This window comes from Columba livia, chromosome 2 (genome assembly GCF_036013475.1).
Source record: "Columba livia isolate bColLiv1 breed racing homer chromosome 2, bColLiv1.pat.W.v2, whole genome shotgun sequence".
NCBI lineage: Eukaryota > Metazoa > Chordata > Aves > Columbiformes > Columbidae > Columba > Columba livia.
This window is the reverse complement of record NC_088603.1, coordinates 36,961,769-36,980,504: the sequence shown is the minus strand read 5'-3', so window position 1 is coordinate 36,980,504 and position 18,736 is coordinate 36,961,769. Positions and strand designations below refer to the sequence as shown.

Sequence of the window (18,736 nt, the reverse complement as noted above, 5' to 3'; positions counted from 1 at the left end):
TCTTTGCGGTGTAGAGGAGGCATCTGAACCGATTCACAGACGGTGCTGCCAGAAGAGATGGACAAGCCACCAAGAGACTCCACAGCAGTCTTCTAATAAAGCCTGCCTTTTACAGAGCCTGACCTCCTTTCACCTTGTTAAAAGCAGTAAGTAGTAAGTAATAGATCTTGTCAAAGGTTACTCTGTAGAATAACCTCTGGAGATATTAGATAGAGGTGTCCAGAGAAATACCACAAAAAGGTGCTGACAGGGAAACCAAGGGGATTATGATTAGGAAGTGTGAATAAGCTAAGGTTTCAAACATACTCAGATTTTGGTTAGAAATGCTGAAGTACAGGAAGGAAATGTTCTACATACCATCAAGCCACCAAAAAACACACTTGAAAAGACAAGTTAAAGAGCCATCACATGGAGATTAAATACTCCACATGATTTAAGAAAAGCTGCAAGAAATGCAATTCCACACTTAACTAGAATAAGCAAGAATTTCTTCCTCCCCAAAACCCAGTAAGTCTCACGTTAAAAACTGAGAAACTCATTTGCTCAAAGGCAAACAAAAAATCTGAAATCTATACCTATAAGACATTAATTGTTCCTTCAACTCCCTTTTAATCCATCCTTGAATATTCTAATTAATCTAACCTTTTATCAGAACTTTCACCAGACAATTTCTAATAATAGGTTTCCATTTAAGACATCCACATTTCCCCTAAAGAAGAAATAAATTTTAAAAGACCCTAAAAGCATAAGCCAGTAGCATAACCAAGGACTATTTCTCCATTTGCTCTAATTTCTGAATTCAACAATTATGCAATTCTTTAACTGAAAAAAAAAAAAAAAATCCAAGGTATTTCTGACCACATTCTTATGACATCTTCCATCAAATTTATTCTAAGCAAAGTTGCCATACAAAGACTTGGTTTCTTTGAGCCATTTTTTTTCAGATCACATCAGTTGATGAAGCCGATTTTGCACTGCCCTCCAGGGAAGGCAGTCATCTTCTCTCTCCTAGTCACATCAAACCAGATTCGAATAAGTCTTAGAAAATATTCAGGAGATCTGGCCAACAAAAGGCCTCTATCCAGTCATTCGAAGTTCTCAACCAACACAGCTTTCCAGGAGCTTGCCCCTCTCTTACATGCACAACGTTATATTGTGCAGCCAAGAAAGGTAAAGAGACCCAAGCCCCCTGAACTACTGAGAATAGACAGATAAAGATAGATAAACATTAAAGCGTTTGCATCAACCTGAAAGGCTTTATTCAGCACTAAAAAACAAACAAAAAATCCAACTCTGAAAGAGTTAGTGCCTTGTGTCTGCCTTAATATAAGTCAATTTTCAAAGGAGATGTATCTCAGTTTGAAAAAATGTTGAAAATGAGTATTTTGACTTTTTCACATATTTTCCTCCCCTTTCATTTTGGCTGAAGCTAGTCACAAAATTTGATCTGTAACTGTGAACACTTTCAGGCCGCTGTATTTTCCAGTGAATTTCTTTGTGCGAAAGCCTTCGGTGAATATTTTTTTTCCTCCAAAAATGTCACCAGCCTATCTGCACAGGACAGATGAACTCCCCTCCAAAGCTGCTGCTCGCAGGATGCCCACCTTACCCCTGGCAACTGCTACATGATTTAACTCAGGATCAGATGGGGCTGCAGAGAAACCCCGTGGCCCAACTGTCTTCTCTGCACAACGGCAAGGAAATCCCCTCTGTGCTAAATATGGGGCTTGGCAAGAGAGAAGAGGCTTTATCAGGACCTTGTCGCTGTAGAGGCCACCCCACATCCACCATACTTGAGGCCACAAACAGCTCTAAGCCAAGCTGGCCATTGCACGGAGAAATAACCAGCATTTTAATGTGGGCACCAAAAGGATGACACTTTTTTAGCATATATTTTGAAGATGGCTATTAGGGAGGCACTGGGTATATGAGCAAAATGTTATCCACAGAATTACAAAAGGCTAAAAAAGTACTGGTTTTTGTGTTTGCATTTCACTCTCTCACAACCAGCCTTTAACAAAGATATGTTATTTCCATAGCACTCAGCACTTTTTTTTGCTTTTTTTCTCCCCCAGCGGTAAGCTACACTGTTTATTGTCGTGTATCGTTTACTATGTACATAAGAGTATCTACATACAAACCAATTTTCCTGAATACAGTTTTGGTTTTTTCCCTTAAAACTCTGCAGTGTCAGAACTACAAACACTCAGTATTTTACAAAATGCATTATCCACATAATACCTGCACATTTCAGGTACTACACAGCACTAAAACCTCTGTAAATGCACACATGGGCATTTTCCTGTCATAGATCAGTTATTTTCCAAGCACTGGAGCCAAGGAAGAGATTTGCTTGAAATCTTTCTCAGGCTTTCTGAAGGCACTTGAAGCCTGGTGGCTGTCAATTTTATTAGTGGAGAAAAGCATAAGGTGGCTTCCACAGACACATCAGCACCCACCGTGCAGTGTGTGCTCACACACCACGCAACGTGGCCATGGGGCCCAGCAGCCCTCCCAGCACCATGTCTTCCTCTGTTTAAAGGATGTTTCCTCAAAATAATGGTACAGCAAGGACCTCATCTTACGCAGCATGCCAAACCAACACCTTGCTGCAAGGCATCCTCAGGACATTTGATCTACCTGAAACCAACATAGCAAATTCAAATTTAAAAAAAAAAAAAAATCTATTTCCATGTCTAGCTTGATAAGACAGTCAGCATCACAGCTCTTATTGTCCTCATTATAAATTAATTTAGCATTAATTACAATGCTGAAAATATTTTTCCTATGCTTATTCTGTCCCTGAAAACTTTCAGTCTGCTGAAAAGCATTTGGCTGACAGTGCACTGACTGAAAACTCCGAAATTAAAACTGGAAGACTGACAGCCTAGAAATAGGCTGTCCTAATATTTTGGAATGCCAGCTTTTTGGCAAGAAAAATTGTATAGAATCAGACATCACGCAAGAGAGAAAATACAAGATGTAGCATCTGAACTGCTATAGAGGGAACAATGTTTTCAAAAAGTTTCCTTGTTTAGCCCGCAAGCTCCACTCAATTTAGTTAATCCAGTAAAAGGTACAAGTGTCAGGTCACAGTACAGCAGTAAAATAAACTAGCTGGAACCCCTACATTTTAAGGTATTTTTAGGTTGATTAGCTCACCTGGGATTCATTGACTTTAACTGTGTTAAAAAGAACCCATGGTAATTTTTCAGCGAGCAACAAAAAAAGGGAGGGCAGGCGGCAGGCACATCATTTCATAGCTTATTTTTCACAGTGCCTATTTGACTCTATGTACCTACATCCATTAGTCCCAAAGCTTTTTAATTTAACACTGGGCAATATAAAAACATTCTTGATAGCATTAAAGATCACTTTCAATAGAATAAAATAGGAAGCTGTATATTTTATGTAATGTAACACAGGCCAGAAACATTTTTCTCTGAAGAAGAATTTTTGTACCGTTGAGGTATGTGCAGAATATCAGCTCTTGTTTTTGCTCATTATGTTGAAGGGCTCCTTGAAGGCTACAGAATTAGAGCACATACTTTTTTAGCTCTCTATTGAAGCGATGGAGGCTATCTCGATCTTGGCTTTTCACCCAAGAACTTACTAGGAGTTTAAATTTATGAGGAATTAAGTTTCATCTCAGCAGTTTAACTAAACTTCAGAGAAAAAGGACACAATACCACTAGCTCCTGAGTGTCCTCAACACCCCTTGACTCCAATGGGGACTGAAACAGGTCCTCCTTTTAGTTGACACAGCACCTTGCAGAATTAGATCCAATCCCCTTTCCCTCCTCCCAGAAACGTGTTTTTCCCCACCAGCTGCCTGATTTTTAATTTGCTTTTAGCAGAGATTAAATTAATGTGGATGTTTTGATGCTGACAACCCCCCTGTCAAATTATATAGTGACTTCTCATGCTAAAACTTGTTTGTTTTCACACCATCATCACTGATGATCTCAGCACAGCAGCACTCTGAGAATAATGGTTTAGTCAAATAGAAGGCCAGCAGAAGGAACATAAGACAATGTGTGCTTATATAGGGCCTACATAAATAGTGCTTTTTTAAAATGTTTGGCAATGAAATAATAGTTGTGGGTTTGTTTCTTTTTTCTTTTTTTTTTAATAAATTAACCTCTGGATTGTTAAGGGTGTGGAGAACCTTTCCACACCAGAGTGGTTACCAGGCCTAAAACTTTTTGTTACATCCTTCCACAAAAGATTATATGAAGAAGTTGCCCATTGTGTGCCATTAATAAAAAACTGTGAGCCATACCCTCACTCCACACAGTTTTAGAGAAGTCAATGGATTCATACCAATTTCAAAAGCTACAGAGCTGACCCCACATATCCTGGGTCAAGTGAAGAAAATTGGAAGCAAGTGCAGATGATTAGGGCTGGGGGAGGCGGGGGTTGTACACCGGACACTGTCTATTTATCACTCTTTATGATGTTTTTGCTATTCAAAATTCCATTATAATTGCTGCTTAAAAAAATCAGAGTAGTTCAGGCAGTGACGAGATTTTTCACAATTTCTGAAAGACTTTGTCTGCTCTCACTTGCAGGTCAGCCTGGAAACTGTGCAAGATGCTCGAGTGGCCTGGGCCTTGCTTTCCACTGCAAATACTTCAGTTTATTAAAACTGCAGGGTTACACTGCCTTCTTGCTTCTTTCTCCTTCCATCTCTTTTTAAAACAAACAAACAAACAAACAAACAAACAAAAAACCCCCACAAATAAAACATGACTGAAATCTAAGGCATTATTCCCAATTCACAACAGCATTGTTAAGCGTAAAAATGCACATCATATTTAGGAGCAGAATTATATCCTGCCTTGTTTAACTGAAAATCTTGGTGGGCTTTTCGTCTCCGTCACGCAAGCCCGAGGCCAGAGCGGTGACTGTCACAGCCAAAGAGACACAGACAGATAGATGATGGAGAGTGCAGACTGCGCACCCACACATAAAGCGCGTGAGAGGAAGGAGAGTGCACGGAAGGAATATTAATTGAGCACAAAATAAGTATTCTCAATATCCCCCTGCCCCCTGAAAAAGTAGTCACAAGATGAGGAGAGCTACAAACGTGTTCATCTTGGGGAAACAGCCGTCCTTAACGTGACATGTCAGGCTATTACTTTAATAATGGGATTTGCACAGCGCACAACTGGTAGGCTACATTCAGAATAGACCCCGTGAATCTAATTTTCTTCTCAATGAGTGTTACTGCAGTCGGTAACTCTACAGATTTCAATAGAGTTGCTCCAGATTTGTATCAGGGTGAGTGGAGAATTAGGCTCTACTATGATATTTTTTAAATCCACAAGAATGTAATTCTCCTTACCCAGTCGTAAAACCCATGGCTCTTTTGATCCTTTCTGCTTTCATAGAAAGTTATATAGAAAAACTTGTCTTTTAAAGATTCACATCAAAATAGTTAAATTACTGCTTTCTCTCACTTTTTGTGATAAACCAGCAATTACTTGAATTTAACCTATTGTCATGCTTGAATCCATGTGCTGCCTTATTAGCGATAAAGAACGAAAGAGCAATACAGTAATTGCAGAAAGCAGTTTAGTTTTGACATAATTAATTTTTCCCCCACTGTCTTTTAAAAATACTTTTCCATTGCACAACCAGTAAAAGAAACTTACACTGACCTTATTTAATAACAGGTGTAAGACAATCTTTCAGTGCAACACAGATACACTCCAGAGTAAGAAGAGAAAGAAGGAACTTGGTTTTAACTACAGAATGTCTTCCCTCATATTGTGCACACTCTGGGAAATTATGGAAACCTCTGCAGATGTTGATCCCAATCTTTTCAATCTCAAAAAAAAACCACCTGCAAATGTCCACCCTCTACTTGCCCACCACTAGCAAAAGGAGTTGTGCTTTGGTTTTGTTTTGGTTTCATTTTGGTTTCGTTTTTTTTTTTAAGTCACCAAAAAGGAAGTCGATGTGGTAATTGAAATCCTCACAAACCCTTAACTAAGAAATCTTATTCCTAAAATGTTCACTCAGTAATGAAGTTAAGCAGTAGGTAGTAAAAGATAATCCTGAACAAAGCAATTTATTATATTTTTCCTACTCTATTGCTCAGCTTTTAGTTTCTTCAGGTTGCATTTTACTACTATTCTGAGAAATTAAGTTTCCTATAAGTGAGGTATTGGCTTCCTCAGATTTCGAATACAGACAGTCCTCGTTTCTGGACAAGCACAATTCTACTCTTTGCCATCACACACTGCAGTCACCTTTGGAGTTCCTGCTGGTCTCCTAAAAATATTTAGTGACAAACTCATTCACTGACCTGACCCGAACCAAAAGCAGGCATAGATTTAACCAACCAGCTAAAACTAATTCCGAGTAGTATCCGTGGAATTATAATTTACTATGCACAGTTTGAAGCTCCTCACCTAGCAAGCGACTATTCCTGTTGAATATAAGTTTTTTTAAAAAGTTAAGTGAGAGGTATATTTGGATTGGGAATAACGGTAAACTAGTTCACACAGAACCAAATTACTGGCAGGTGGTTTGCAGCATCAATGCGCAACCGAGTGACCTAGTATTAATAGTATCATCATCCATATCTTGGAGCTCCTCATTGCTTACTTAGACAGAATACAGGTAATTCTACAGATAATTACCATGCTAACTCAGGACTCCAGCATGGAAAGATTTAAAGCACAATAAAGGAGTGGGGGGGTGAAATTAAAAATAGAGAGAGAGTACAATATGGTAACATCTCTACTTAGTGCTTACTGTTGTAGCCGCTCCACACAACACATCCTACACCCAACCTCATATCCCAGTTATTGTGCTACAGAGCCCCCTGTGTTGAGCATTACATATTAACCAGCATTACTTACATTTGGCCAGAAGAAAAGAACTCAGATGTTAAATCCAGGAATCACTGGTCCGGGTTAATTTCCCACATGAGGCAAATTAATTTCTGAGTAGTTGCAAACAGCTCAGAAAAAAGCTGGCTATGAACAACACTGTCTTGCATGCAATGAAAGAGCAACTGAAGGCATGAGCCCAGAAAGGAAATAGGTAAAAATACAACTTCTTCCTCTAAATGAAAAGAAGATCAGCCTAATTAAATTTAAATTTCTCTGATAACCCTTGTATTAATTTTAGGCACTGTGCTTGAGGATGACCAGTTTAAGCTCAGTACATGCCTGGACCAAAAATTTCAAAATACACAAGTACAGTGAGACTGGGACCAAGCACTTGAACCGTATTGAAATGTTCACTGTGTGGTGGCCCTTAGGAAGGAAAGAAACTGAGATGAGAGCAAAGAAAGCCATTTGAGAAAATACTGCAAAGGACAAAAAGGCGATAGAAACTATGTAGAGTTTATGTGGGGCAGAGAGCCGAGGGTGAGATTGAACCATGCCGAGATCCTGAGCTAACGGCGGTCTCGGTACCCCGGTACGAGTAATGAAAACAGTCCAAGTCAAAGAAAAGCAGAATCACCTCCTGATACTGGCAAAGGTAATAGAGGATTTGTAGTATTTTCCCCCAATTAAAGGCAAATCTCATTCCTCCTAGCTTCTTCTAAAGACGTTGCTGTTTTCATCACCTGCTGAGTGGAGCTCTCTGGCCAAGTGGGGCTGCACCCCCTGCACCTTCAAATCCCCGCACGTGGAATAGTGTCACAGCAGCAACATGAGCTGTCTCAAAGAACGAGATTATTAAAACTGCACACCTAGACAAACACCGCTGATGACAATGTTTTGAGACATTTATTTTGAAGTTGTGTGCAGGACTGACGTCTTGAACAAATTCTCGAAAAAAGCATGAGACGGAAACAAGAACCAAAAGCAAAACATCTCTTAAGCTAAGGAAATTGTCATAAGCTTTCGATGTTTTACTTTGAAAATCCTACAGCCTTCAGCAAAATCCTTGGAAAATCTCTTTGTGTTTGTAAAATAGCATTTGATATCGCCATCTAGAAACTACAAACCAATGCAACCAACCCTTTCTAAACTCTCTAAGGGCAAATAACAGCTGCATTTCCCATGTGATGGGAAAAAAATGCTGTTTCTCAGTATTTTTAATTACAGAGTAAAATAACACCTTACTGAAAAATAGTAGACCTGCTATTATTTTAAAGTGTGGGGGTTGCCCCTTCAACCTGAGCTTTAATAGGAGCAAATGATCAGTGCACAAACCAACAGAACAGCTCCTTGGATGTAACAAGACATAACAGCTTATCTGCTTCAACAAGTATTTTCACCGCATCACCAAAATAATTATTTTATGTATGTGGTATTTGTTATGTACACCTGAGCTAATTTAGATCATTTCTTTGATTATATGTAAACAAAAAACAACCAAATATTTCCATAACACCATTTTTTTTTCACTGTCAAGTCTACGAAGACTAATTTCTGTACTTACTGCCGTAATATGGCTTATGTTCAAATACAGCATGATAAGATACTGTCTGAGATCATTGTTTTGCCTGTGTCAGAGAAAACTACACCTGAAAAATTGTAAATTAGCTTAGTAATATAAGTTTTGGTAAGAGGGAAATGTGTTTTCATAGTTCCTATTTGAAACTGTTGCTTTAAATTGCAATCAACATCAATAATCTCTCAAGGCAGAAAAATGCAGAAGTCCTAAAAGTACTATTTTAGGGCTAGAGCCCTAAAAGCCCTAGAGCATTGTAATTTACAGAGCAGAATATATAATTTACCTAGAAATCAGGCTTTTTTTCAGGGGATAAATAGGATGCAGCATGGAGAGAGGGAGAGGACAAATCAACAGAAATTGTTTTGAGATATTGCAAAATGGCAATGACCTACCGAGCTGTTTGATCGGCCCAGCTACTAGTAATTGTGACTGGCAGAGTCTCAAAGCATTTTAAATATTTCCACTAGGACTCATACATATTAGGTGCAAGGAAAGTTTATAGAGGAAAGATTAAGCCAAATATGTCACCTTAATTATGTGTGTCTTCCTATTAATTTGTTTAGTATGCGATAACCAAAACCAAATCAAAGCAAAAGAATCGCCTGGACCTATGAAGCAGAACTGAAGGACCTGTTGCTTTATACATGTATCCGTGTTTTCAGCAACTGCATCTACTGAGTAGAGTTTTCCTGTAACGAGTTATATGAAAATCAGTATTTGCAGGCCTTGAGAAAAATGACCATTTTGTTCCAATAATAAATCATACGGTCCTTAATAATTAAAAAAAAAAAAAAAAAAAAAAAAAAGAAAGCTTTAAGTAGAAACAGTTTTGCTCTGCCTTTATTGCAAAATCTTGTCCAGAAATAATTTTCTCATAACAAAGGGTTTATGGTAAAGATGGTCCCTGGAATTAAAATTAAGCCTGAAAGACAGTTAATAATACATAAACATGGGTATAAGTCCGCAAAGCAACAGGTTTATAGAAAATCCAGAAAGTTAACTAACAGCAGGAATCAGAGACACCAGATGACAAAGATTAGAGGAAAAGTCTTTGATTAAATAAATTGTTTCAAAAGCAACAACCTTGCAAGAACTCTTCTAATATTTAAGATCCTCATGCCTTGATCAGGGGCACAGAGACAGATTTTTAAATAGGACCACAAGCAGACAAGTTAATAACCAAGTTTCAAACCATTCTGCAAGACTCACTGAGCTCACAGAGATTCTGCCCACACAAAGCTAGAAGGTTTAGTACATAAAAGCTGCCTTTGGAAGGCACTGTCAGATTGCCTCTGTCTTATCAACTACAGAGTGAACTCTGGCTCTCACTGAAACAACCTTTTACAGAAGACTCCTCTGCAGCGCACAGGATAAATGTAAGCCATTGCGGTGTATTTTAGATTCTCAAAGTGAGGAAGTGAATATCAAATTAAAAAGCAAATATTACACTTTATCTGTGAAAGTCTTTTTGATACATGGTGCTGTAAATAAAATGACATGTACAGTCTCACTTCTATCTTTTCTTTTAATCTATATACATGGTTTGCTTCCCTTCACATTCCTGGGTTTAAATTAGCAGAGGTAGAGTTTGATAAATTGAAGCTGAACTATTAATGGATATTTTGGTGAGGGGGAAAGGGTTCTGATTGTTCTAGAAGTGTAAAGTTTTTTAAATACTTCAATTTTAACTTCTGGAAGAATGCCATCCAATATTCAAGAGTGCCAGAAAAACCTTATTGCCTTTTTCATATGCTATTACAAAACTTTTTGATTTTAAGCATTAATCTGACGACTCCTAACAGTCTCCAATTAAAGATGTAACAATAGGAGACTGCAGCAGTTGCTTTCTCATGCCATAAACTCATTATTTCTATTTCCTGCTTCACTCAAGTTTTTCCTTTAAAGTTTTGAAACTTTTATTATCTTCACAGATGCAAACAAACATAAATCCCATATAAGCTAACGGCACAGCAGAAAAATCCTTAAGTGTGTGGGCAGCAGTAGGTACCAGTTCTTCGCAATCTGCGCGTGATAGGGAGTAATCAGAAATCCCTGGCTAGTTGTCACAAAACCAGACTCCTTACCATTTTCTGTAGAGTACATTCAGGATCAAGTTGTTTTGTTCAACCACCACACCAATGATTCTTTATTTTTAGTGACTTAAAAAAACCCAAAAAAAAACCCAAAAAGGACACACACAAAACACCACCAAAAAACACCTGACTTTGCCAGCGATAGCTGAGGGGAAAACTCCCAAGAGCTTTTAAGCTTCGGTAATTAAGGCCGTCAGAACTGTACTTTATTAAAGCAGTACAGAACAGTTCAATGAAGAGTTACGTCTCAGGTTGAAGATATTTGTCTTTCTCTCGTTCTCTCCGTCTTTCTCTCACTCACCGTTTCTTTCAGTAAATGAGGCTAATTTTTCCAGTAGCCTTTAACTCGCGAGATTAACTGACGTGGAAAATGTGACTACGAACTCGTAGCACCGTCTAGCCTCCAACCCAGCACAGAATCAACTTTGTTGTAAGTGTTGAAGGACACCTAGCAAGCTGCTACTTGCTAAGTTCATCATCACCCAAGGACCGAACGCTCACAAGGAGCAAGACTGCGCCATCTAGTCCAGCTGCCAGCAGGCAGCTCTGCCTGCTGGGAGCCGATGCCTCGGGATGCAGGGCTTGAGCACTTGGGAATGTGCCGTGTCTTAAAGATTCAATTGTGAGGCTGGTTTAAAATAAATAAATAAATAAATAAATAATAAAATAAAATAAAATATCACTACTGAGATAATCCACATCTCGTGGATATGGGAAAATTTAGGCTATAATAGCTCAGCGAACTTCTACATCTACCTTTGATTTACAAGATAAAAGCAACTTTTAAATTAAAGAGCCTTTCTGCTAATAGAGCTTATTATGCCAGAGACAGGAATGATTTTCCTAGAAAGTTGTCCCTGTGTGCATGCCTATTATCTTTGCTTTCCCCCTTCCACTAATGAGCATTTATCTAAAGAGCCTGTTAATCCTCTGATGTGTGCTTCTGGTCAGAGGTAACAGTTTGAATAAAACCACTAATCACTTATCACTAATCACTGATCATTAATCACACTTTTCCCTAGTGCTTTGCGACCTGTACAGCTCCCTTTAGGATTAAGGAGTCACAAATAAGGATTTTAGCAATTTTTTATAAAGAATTTCCAGCTTTTGAGACCAACAACCTCATTCACCACATGAAAGTTACAAAATACCGAGCGGGGACTTTCAACACTGTACACTTTTCTATTGAATATAAACCATACCCTTATGAAAGTGCACCGCCTTCAGCAAAATCCCCACAAATTACGCTACATTTTTGCATTCGGCTCTCACCTACCACCTCTCAATTTTCTTTCAGTCCGGTTTCTGGATTATTTCTGCATGACAGTTTCTTACAAGAAAGTTTTCCTCAGCCACTGTTACTTGACGCACTGCTGCTTGTCCAAATGGCCAGACGAGGAAAGTCTGGTGCAAGCCAGCGAGTGAGTATCTCTCCAAAAACTGCACGGTCTCAAGGAAAGCCCAAGCAAGATGCTTTGCAGTAATTATTATAAGATGCTTTACAGTAATTATTATGCTTCCATTCGAGCTTTAATTTTATCTAGCGAAGCACTGTTTCTTACTGATAATATATGGAAATCTGCTAATCTTGCTGCTTAAAATACTCCTAATATCGTTCTGGATTAAAAAAAAAAAAAAAAAAAAAAAAACCAAAAACCACTTAAACATGTGGACATTTAATTTTCCTTTATTCCTACCCCGATCTGTGAAAGACCTCTCTCTTTCCGATTGTAAAGCTTAGATTAAGTCCTGGAGATGAAGGATCACTCACCATGCTTGGACATAAATAATAGAAGAGGCAGAGTTTAGCAAGTATTCCCCTTACACTCCTGAAGCTCTTAGCGTCCTGAAAACTTCGCTGGGGAGAGACCCCTGTAAGAGAGGACAGTGGCGGGGTGCGCGGAGCTGGGGAGGGGGCCGATGAGCGGAGCAGCTGGGCTGAAAAGGGAGAGCGGGACTGCAGAGCGGGGACCTGCTTGCCAACACTGCCCCCCACACCCCGGACCCGATGGCATCACAAGCGGAGCATCAGCCCCGCACCGGCCCGCAGCATGACGTAAGGGCCGGGAGCAGCCCGGCACCCGGGGTGTCTCACGGGGGAAGGCGGCAGCGCACCGCTCCGCGGCCACCGCCGGCGGGACCCGGTTCGGTGGGGCGCCCAGGCGCCGCCGCCAAACTTGTGCAGAAGTTTAGGGGCGGCGGAGAGATGGGGCGACGAGGCAGCGCGCCGCCGAGCTGTCACTGCCGGGTGCCGCTGGGGCAGGCAGAGGCGAGGAGCCGTCCAGCCGGCCGTGGGGTGCGGGGAGACGGCGACCCCTCTGCCGGCAGCTGCCCGCCTGCTTGCCCCGCTCGGGGTAGAGCGTAGCGGGGTGCTGCCTGCGCCCCGCGACAGCCGCCCCATCCCATCCCATCCCATCCCATCACATCCCATCCCATCCCATCACATCCCATCCCATCCCATCCCGGGAAGCGGCGCGCAGAGATTTCCCAAACTCCCTGAGATGCGGGCGGGGAGCCCGGCTGCCCCGCAGCTCGGCGGCCCTGCGCCCCGGGACCCCGCCGCCCTACCCTGCCTGATCCTCCAAGGGACGCGAGGGTCGCTCACGCCCCCTCTCCCTTCACCGCCTCGGCAGGGCACCGCGGGGACGGCAGGATCTCTGAGCCCGGCAGCGGCGCGGCAGGGACTGGCGCTCCCGCCTCCGGAGCAGATGCGGTGGCGGAGGGAAGAGCCCCTGCGCCCACAGGCTGCCCCTTCCCCAGCCGCTCACCCGGGCGCTGCTGCCCCGCTCCGAGCCGAGCCGTGCCGTGCCGTGCAGAACCGTGCGGCGGGGCGCGGGGTGCGCTGCGCGCCGGGCGCCTTCCCGGGGCAGCCCCGTATTTTTAGGAACTTACCGCCCGGCGCGGCGCGGCGGGGACGGGACCGGCAGCGCGGCCGGAGGAACCACGTTGGACTGAGGGACGGTTACAATACGTTCTATTTAGAGAAGCATTACATCACCCTCCGTGACGTCACGTGGGATTCCTGAACTTCTAAATCATTGCGGTCCGTGCCGGGCGGGCGGGGGGGTGAGGGGGGGCCGGGCGCGCTGGGCGGGGGTGCGGCCTCGCTCTGTCCCGCCCCCGGCGGAGTGGGGCGGGGGGCGGAGCGGGGGTGAGTCAGGCTGGAAATAACGTCCCGCCCCCCTCGGCGGGGTCCGGCAGCGCCCGGCCGGGGATCGCCCCGCGGCGCGGAGGGTCGCTCGGGGGCTGGGATCTGTGCGTTCGGGACCGTTCAGCCCGGGAGAGAGCTCCGGAACTTGGCTGCGTGTCCGTCAGTCCCGGCGGGAGGGAATGGGGTTGTGCAGGGGCTGCCAGTCCCGTCTCCCTCCCCCGGGCCAGCAGCTTAACCTGGCACAGCGGGGTGGTACTGAGGGCCGGGGGGAGCCGGTGCTCCGGTGAGCCGGGGGGATGCTCTCGCTGCCCGGCAGCGGCAGGGGAGACCCGCGTTCAACTGGGACTCTGTCCTGCAGCTCCGAATTCTTTTGTTTGGTTGTTTTTTTACCTAGAAAATGGCTCATAAATAACGCAGTGTCCGAGAAGGGGGGGAAACCTCCGTCCCGAGCTGCAGCCCTGCGAGGTGTCGCCTCCGCCTGCCCAGGTGTGCCCGGTCCACGCGTGTCCTCCCGGCGGGGCTCGGGTGCCGGGAAGGATCAGGGCGCTGTAGCAACGCAGTAATAGAGTCTTAACTTATGTAGTTGGGTGTTTCACTGCTTTTTCAACACTTAACATTCAGTGTGTCTGTAATTATCTGGGACGATGACCAGTGACAAGTTTATTATGCCACCCTGTAACTACTTCAGTGCCTCGTTTTCTGGGTTTTCTTGCATTAAGAATAACTCTCAGCCTAATGCTCCCTGGTAGTGCATCTAGCACTTAGGCTTGGAGGTTCTTCTGGCACCGAACTACCCATGATGGAGTTACTCAAGAGATGCTCTTACCCAAGATACACGTAATGATTAACTGGATTTAGCTGCTGATTCATGCCAGGAGGTATGACTTAATTTCGATGCAGCGTTTTAACACCTAATGCTGGGATGTCTTGTCAGGAAACCTCAGTGTTTCGAGGCAGGGTCTTAGAATCTGCAACGTATTGCTCAGTTTAGTTTTTCTCTGGTACTCAACAGAGGAGTAATATAACATGTACTGCCAAAATCAGGAACTACTTTACAAATGGCATTAATACAGCACTTTACTCCCAGTAATACCATTCTTTTGCAGGCTTATATTAGGCTATCTAATAGTCATCCTCAGCTTTTAACAATTCACTGGTGCTTTATGCAGGATTTAAAGCAGATAGAAGCGGATCCTATCAGTGACTGATGATAGGTTTTGAACTCATTTAACTGCTTAGGATAAGGCTCAATGATGCTGTCACTGTAAGCCTTGGTTTTGTCAGGTATTATCCTTGGAAATTGCATACCAAGTGCAAAGTGCCTTACCTCTAAACGTCCTGAAATTATAAACTACAGAGATGACTGAACTAATAATTGCAGTTACTTCTGTCACACAGAAAGGGTTTTAACACACAGAAACACTGCAGATTTTTAAGGCCATGACAAAAAGATTTAAGCACAGGAAGCAGCTCTGCATCTCTTATTGAGATTTCATCATACAATTTATGTACTCACACTTCTTGCAAATGCACAGCTGGGACTGTGGTTGATTGATGGGTTTTCCTGGGGTAGGCACAGCAGTTTTTTCTCCAGGTTTGTCAATGAGACCAAACTGGAACTGGCAATTGAGAATTCAGATGCCAGTCAAGGATAACAGGGCCCAAATCCCTCAGGTACCTGGTGTAGTAAGAATCAGTTATGGCAAATTTGACACAAACAAAATGCTACGTGAAGTATTAGCCATAGTTTTATGTTATCAGTCTAGTGGTGATGCTTTCTTATGAATGATAGTGTAGACGAACTGTGACTTGTACACATATTATTAGTGAGTAAAAAAAATGGACCTACTTCGGGTATGCACTGTGCTTTAATAAATTTTGTTTGAAGTTCCAGACTTGGACATTCTGCATGTCCTTCTGTCTTTTCCAGAATGTTGTGCAAAAAGAATCCTAAAAGCAAGACAAATAAGACTGCCACGTTAGTCAGATCAGTGACTCTATGTGCCACATACCTAATTGACCAGATCTCTACCCCTTAAAGAGATGGGCAGCTTGCAGCAGTGGTTTGTGTGTGTGCCTGCCTCTGAGAAGGTGGTGACAAATGCTTTGATAGGTGGTTACGTTGTTTTTTGCTGACAGCAGAGCAGAGAGATTCTGGATTCCTGAAATGAGTCTCAAGTCCCGAGGGAAGACTCTTGACTCTTGAAATGAGCTGTAGTCCTGGCGGGGAATGAGTATAGAATAAAGTCAACGGTTCCTCTCGGGTTTAAATCTGCTGTAATATGAGTCACATATTGTTGCTTTCCCCCGTGCACAGCTTCTGCTTCACTTGTTACCCTCATGTCCTGTTGCTTTCCTCCCTCTTCCAGCTCTTTACTTGCCCATTTCTGCTTTCCCCTTGCTCTTACCAACCTCCTCTCCATCCTAAGGCAACTACTCTGATCTCTGAATGGGGATGTGAAAAGGAGCGCTGAGAGAGGCAGCTTTATTTTGTTAAACATTCACTTTAACACCCAGTTGCGGAGCAGTTCACAGAGGAGAAAATGTGTTGATCCCTCCAGCCTGAGGACAGCGAGCAGAGAAGGGACATAGAGAAAACATAATGGCCGAGTCCTTTCTTGATGCAAACTGCAGGGTGGTCACAGGAGGAGACAAACTCCCCTGCCTGCAAAGCTGCTGCATTCCCACTGAGCTGATGTCTGCTTGCGTGTTGTCACTGTGAAGAACAACTCTTTAATATGAACTCCTATAAAGGTGGTTTAAATTAGCATATTTTACTCAGCAAGTGAGGAATGTATGTGGAGTCAGTTACCACAGCTCAGCTGACAAGCTGTAACTTGAGAACAGGCTCTGTATGGGGGACAAATTTGGGCAAATCTTAGAGGCTAATGAAAGGCATCTCCTGTGACAGTGAGACGATCATTCTGCAGAGCTTCAAGTTCCTGCTCGAAAAGCACAAAATGTTCCCAGCAAAAACAAACAAGCAAACAAACAAAAACCCACCTTGTGAGATTTGGGATAATGTTAGGCAAGGAAACTCAACTTTTCTGGAATTTTGTTTCTGGAACGATTGCATTTTAGAAGCAGCTTTCCAAATTACTCCTGCCTAAGGCAGGCACCTGGCATGGAAAACTCCATCCTGAATGGTTCAAAGCTTGGCAATGTTTTTAAATGATTGAAGAAACATATAATGAAAAATACTGAGCAATCAACTACATGAGGCACTACGTGTTTATCTGTAATCTTGTTTCATAACTAATTTAAAGGTAGAAAGTCATATGCTGCTTTTCTATTTTTATACTCGAGCTTTTATAAAGCTGTTTTCTTCTGAAGGCAAAACCCCTACTTAAATACTTTTCTGTATTATAGTTCTAATAAATGTTTTCCAGATAGGTCTTTGTAAGTTTTATTCTTCAATTATAAAACCCCGAAAGAAGAATATACTCTTTACAGCAGTAGCTTAATTGGTGTGAAAACTACTCAGAATTTTGCAGTGAAATTAGTTAGAATGACATTTTGTTTGATTGATAGTAAATGACAGTTCTGCTGTTTCAGCAAACACCTCAAATCTTTGTCATATCATTAAAATAATTGAGATGTAAAGATGTTAAAATAATTATAGGAGTTTTGTATGTCAAATATCAGTCTCAGTAAGACACTATTGCTGTTGCATAAAATTAATATTTACTGCTGGCACAGTTGAATATTTTACATACCCATTCTTCCTGTAACATCATTAACCACATGTTTAACTAAGCTGCTGCCAGCGTTGAGTGTTACTCTCAGCTTTGGCACTTGCAATTATCTTGTTGCAAGTACTTTTCAGCAATGTCTTTTAGTCTAATCGAACAGTAATTTATTCACCTCCTTACATGCTACTAAACACTTCGGATCTCCTCATTTATCACATGAAACTACCCACAAAAAATTAAAATGAAAGTCATTCAGCACTCTTTTCTCTTTACTAAAGATCCATACTAGTCACACAGAAGTGAAGCCTTAGAAATAAAACAGTAAGGAGAAAAATTGATGTCCACATTCTAACATATGCCTTAATCCTTGGTCATAGTAAAATCAATTTCAAAAGGAGGTACAAATTATGCTATGTAATGTATAATAATCCTAGTGATACCCTGAACAAATGTAAATCTGATGTTTGTATGCAACACGATTCCTTCATTATTACTTCTCTGTTTGGATCTCATCTCTACTTATTTTAGTAACATACTGAAAGGGATATGAGCAAAGGGAACCAAGTATTCTCTATGGTTACAGGGGCTCACTAGGAAGTACCATATTAGTCTTAAAGCTGAGACAGAAGTTGGAGAATAAGTAGAGTTAACCAGAAGTTAAGTAGTATTCAAGAGTAATAAAAATAAAAATAAAATATTTAAAAGACCCAAAACACTTCTGTTAGCTGAAATATAAATGGTAAGCAATGTTCCTGTTCAACTGTGTCATTTCTGCAGTGGCCTGGGGAGGAAAGGAAGTGTGATACATCACTGGGATGTGAAACAGCCCTGTGGGATACCAAGCAAGTCGTATCTGTGTTTCTTTGCTCTAAGCACATCTCCTCACCCATCCATATGGCAGTGCCAGCTTTCCTTAATGATATTCCTCTGTCTTAAGCAAGTGACAGAAAATAAAGGGAGCTGGGTGTCAGTAGGAACACATGCAATGCAAATAAAATGCTTTGCGAGTGAAAGCTAAAGGGTCTACAGCATGGGTTTACATGGGAGCGTATTTGGTCCCATAATACTATTAACTGCCACAGTTCTGTGTTTCTGGAAATACAGATGCCTAGTAGTACCTCCTGGTTTTACAACATAAAATTGAAATCTTAATTCTCTCCTACTTCTTGAATGATGTCCTAAACTCTGTCTCTCCTACAGATACTGTGTGACACTGAAAATTGATCTAATCAGGGATTCACATTCTCTTTGACAGTGTTTAGCTGTAAAGGCAAAGTAATTTGAATATGGGTGAGCCAAGCCAGAGCTATCTGCGTTTCACCACATCTACACTGCAGAAGGCCACAGCCCAGAAATGTTGCCCTTTCTTTTCCATT

At 42.0% G+C, this 18,736-nt stretch overlaps 1 protein-coding gene across 5 annotated transcripts in view; it reads right to left on the bottom strand.

The window, feature by feature from the left end:
- CREB5 (cAMP responsive element binding protein 5) overlaps window positions 1-13,512 on the bottom strand; it is a 255,774-nt gene extending 242,262 nt beyond the window's left edge. For 2 of the 5 annotated variants that reach the window (XM_065051412.1, XM_065051415.1), the window contains exon 1: window positions 13,410-13,512. Coding sequence is in view for 2 of the 5 variants with exons in the window: in XM_065051416.1 (XP_064907488.1) it covers window positions 12,289-12,291 (3 nt within the window). In the remaining 3 variants the exon portion in view is untranslated. Of the gene's footprint in view, window positions 1-12,288; window positions 12,490-13,285 lie in introns of those variants that run through there. The other 3 variants (XM_065051414.1, XM_065051416.1, XM_005504404.4) reach the window with 3 other exon arrangements.
- Between the last annotated feature and the right edge of the window lie 5,224 nt (window positions 13,513-18,736).